The sequence below is a fragment of the Colobus angolensis genome, unplaced genomic scaffold, assembly GCF_000951035.1.
Source record: "Colobus angolensis palliatus isolate OR3802 unplaced genomic scaffold, Cang.pa_1.0 Scaffold208, whole genome shotgun sequence".
NCBI classification, from domain to species: domain Eukaryota; kingdom Metazoa; phylum Chordata; class Mammalia; order Primates; family Cercopithecidae; genus Colobus; species Colobus angolensis.
In genome coordinates, this window is record NW_012115244.1 from 919930 (window position 1) to 923555 (window position 3626).

At 63.0% G+C, this 3626-nt stretch overlaps 1 protein-coding gene across 1 annotated transcript in view; it reads right to left on the reverse strand.

The window, feature by feature from the left end:
* The window catches only part of PIM3 (Pim-3 proto-oncogene, serine/threonine kinase), a 4226-nt gene extending 3764 nt beyond the window's left edge, over positions 1-462 (reverse strand). The window contains exon 1 of the mRNA XM_011942271.1: positions 65-462. Coding sequence (XP_011797661.1) covers positions 65-462 — 398 coding nt within the window. The remainder of the gene's footprint in view (positions 1-64) is intronic.
* Positions 463-3626: the final 3164 nt, after the last annotated feature.

A 3626-nucleotide genomic window follows, 5' to 3' on the forward strand; every position in this document is an offset into this window, starting at 1 on the left:
GGAAGGTCACCCGCTGGCTCCCAGCAGGGTTGCTGGGGGCGTGGGAGTCCGGGAGGCGACCTACGATCGTCCCGCGGCCTCGAGGTGACACACACTGCGAGTCTGCGTCCCTGGCTGTCCGCGCTCCCCGTCGGCACGTGGCCGGCCGCGGGGAGGTAGCGCCGGCTCCTCTGGGACCCCTCCCAGCGGCAGCGCCCCTAGTCTCGCAGCCTGGCGAGGGCCGAGAGCGCACCTGGCTGGAGACGTTTCCTCCTTACCCTGGACTCTGACCTCACGCCTGCGGCCCAGCTCGAGGGCCTTCCCTGGAACCTCTGCCCTGGTGGCCGGTGCCTGGAGTGGCCTGTCTGACACGGTCCTGGCTGCCCTCCGGGCTCTCCAGCAGCTACTGTCCACCTCCACCAGGGAGCCCACCTTGATTGCTGCAACAACTGCACTCAAGGCCTGAACAGCCAGGGTACTCATTGCCCTGATCTGGACTTCGCCCTGTCGTGCTCCTTCCCTGCTCTCTGTACAGAAGTCAGACTCACCTGTGTGGTTTGGTACAAACCCACAGAGTGACAACATTGGTCCAAGGTCACTGGCCTGAGAGCAGCTCAGAGCTCCAGGACGTGAGTGGACACCTGCCAGCCCCAGGGCTAGTGGGTTGAGAGTTGGGGGCCAGAGGGCCCAGGAGCTGGTCCTCTTGGCACTGCCAAGCGTTCCCAGTGGCTCCTGAGGGCCCACCGGGGTCTAAGTATTATGGCAGACATCCCAGGGAGGTCTGGTGTGACTGTCAGTATGCACACACACCTGCCTCGGAGCTTCCAGCCTCCCCCAAGTCTGACCTCTCACCTCTATGCAGTTATCATCACTGTGCACTGATCACTCACACACCTCTCCCCTGCTCAGCCCTTCTGAGGCTGTGGCTCTCAGGACTGGCCCAGGCCCACCTGCCATCTGGGCGATCTGTGAGGCTCACTTTGTCCCCTGCTGCCTGGGCCCGTGCCTGTGCTCCTGGGGGCTCCTCTCTTGCCTGGCTCATCTCTTCCTGTCCCCTGGGTCCTGTTACCTCAGGATCAAAGCCAACCCTGTCATTGTCCCCCAGTCCTCTCCCGCTCCAGCCCCTGCTTCCCGGAGCTCTGTCCAATTCTCTCCCGCAGTACGAGGGCAGGGTTGGGGCTGGTGGGTTAGCCTTTCCCCCACCCACCACCCACCCAGCGCAGGGCTCCCCCAAGATCAGATCCCTGGTAGGATGACGCCCCAAGCCTACCCCTCCAGTGGCATCCACACAGCACCTGCGAAGGAGGAGGAGCTGCTGCCCATGTGGTCCTCCCGGGGACCTGCCTGAGGGTCCAGTGGGGCCACCCTCTTCTGTGCTGGACATGCAGCAGAGGTGGGCAGGGACGCTGGAGAGCACAGTAGGTTTAGGGGGAGACCACCACAGTTGGGTTCATGTCAGTCTGGAGGGGCTGGGGTCCTCAGCCTGACATGTCAGGCTAGTCTTCTTGAGTCTGATATGTCAGGCTCCAGGCCAGTCTTCCTTGAATCATCCTGGCCGTAGAAGACCAGGCTCTGGCAGGCGGGCACGCCACCCTGGCTCTCCCTAGGCCCTGGGTCTTGCTCTGAACCCCTCAAGTGTCCCTTAACTAAGAGCTTTCTGCTCCTTCAGAAAGGGTGGCATGCCCGCCCTCCACGGCCCTCCCCCCGCTCACTCCAGGTGTGCTGTAGATTCCTGCAGGCCTCCAGGTGGGATTCCTGCCACACAGGCCTCTGTAAAAGCCTCCGAAGGGCTCCTGCACGGGGGTCCAGCAGCCTGACCCTGGAGTGAAGGGCAGGACAGAGCAGGAGGCAGCCCTTTCCCTGAAGTGTGACATCTTTGTAACCACATCTGTCCAGACACTGGTGTATGTTGTAGATTTGCTGTTACACGCACTTGTGTGTGTGTGCAGCAAGGACCCTTGCACTGACGATGAGCTCCATGAGGGGTCAGCATGGACCCCAGCCCTTCACTCTCCCCCGGGACTGTTTGACATTGAGGCCTCTTTTAGACTGTATCAGGTCCAGGCCACCACATGTGATCTGGTTGGAGTCCTGGGGTCCCCAGTAACCCCAGATAACCCTGCTCACTTGTCCTGCCCTGCCACTGGGCATGGCCCAGCCTGTTCCTCAGCTTGGCAAACAGATACAGGTCATCTCAGTTGTGGAGCATCTGTGCTCTGCATACAGGGGAAGAAAAATCTGAGAGGCCTCAGGGCCTACTCACCCTCTGCCCTGGGCCACCCCTTTCCTGCAGGTCCCATCAACACCCCACCCCCGGCCAAATCCCCAGCAGGGCAGGACACCAGCCCTGCCTGTTTTGTCCTGGTTCCTGGACAGCCCATCCGGTGGGCCCCACGGGTAGGCCCAGCCCATGGGCCAGAGCTGGGGCCGCTCCTGCAGACAGGAGGTGAGCCGGGAGGAGGGCTTGACAGGGTCTTGGTTCGTGGGCCGCTCCGCCTGGGTACTGACTGCAGAGGGCCTGGCCCGGCCCCTTCCTGTGCCCTCCCACCCCCCCCGCCCCACCTGAAGCTCAGGCCAGCATGGCATGGGCACCTGCTTCCCTTGGGCCATCCTGCTGAGGGGGCAGCCTTGCCCCAGGGCCGGGGCCTCTGCCTGTCCTTGGAGCAGGTGTTTCCCAGGGCAGGGACAGGGGAGTGGAGCAGAGCTTGTCAGAGAGTCTGCACACCCCAGTCCCCAGCCCAGCCCCTGAGCCATCCCATTCCTACTGCTTGACCTGGAAACAGCCGGCCCTACTCTGCAATGGACACGGCGAGTCCCCCCAGGTGCCCTGGCCTACTGGTGGGAGGGTCACGCTCTTGCCATGGTGACCTAAGCTAGGCTGGCCTGCCTGGATTCGGGAGGATGAGGAGATGGGATGGAAGGTGGCCGGGGCCACTTACAGTGTCCCACACACGCGTGCATGCTGACACTGCTCAATGCACCGACTCACAAAAACGCACACACAGACTCACACTTATAGACACCCCCTCAAACCTGGGGCATCACAAAGGGGAATGTGAACAGGGTTCATGCTCCATGGGCACCCCCATTCTCACTCCCCCAGGCTGTGTCCCCCCTGCCCTGCCTCCCGCCGGCCCATCACGCCCCTCTTCCCTGGGGATCCTGTCCACCCCCAGTCTCCAAGCCAATGACCAAGGCCTCCTTAATCAGCCTCTTTCCAGTTGCCCCCTGCCTATCCCACAGGATCGCCAGCCTTGTCCTGCCTGTATCTGATGCCCTTCTAACCCAGGCCATGTCTGAGGAGAGGGCGTCCTCTCACCTGCCCCCAAGCCCTTACCAAGGCCTATCCCATTCCTAAACCTCCCTCCGGCCGATCCACCCGCCCACTCCCACCCTCATCCCAGGCCCCAGTGTGAGCCCCCTTGGCCACCCTGGTCTTTTTCACACTGTGAGCCCCTCACGGTCCTGCCTTGGACCCTTTGTGGCTCCCCTGGGCCACCAGGGTACAGGTCACCCTCCCCAGCCCATGGACCTGTCCCCCACCAGCACCCGCTGCCACCCAGAGTCAATGTCCCAGCATAGCTGCCCCAGGCCCTGGGCTGGAGCGCTGCGTCATCTCCCCGCAGACCGGACTCCCCCAGCTGTAC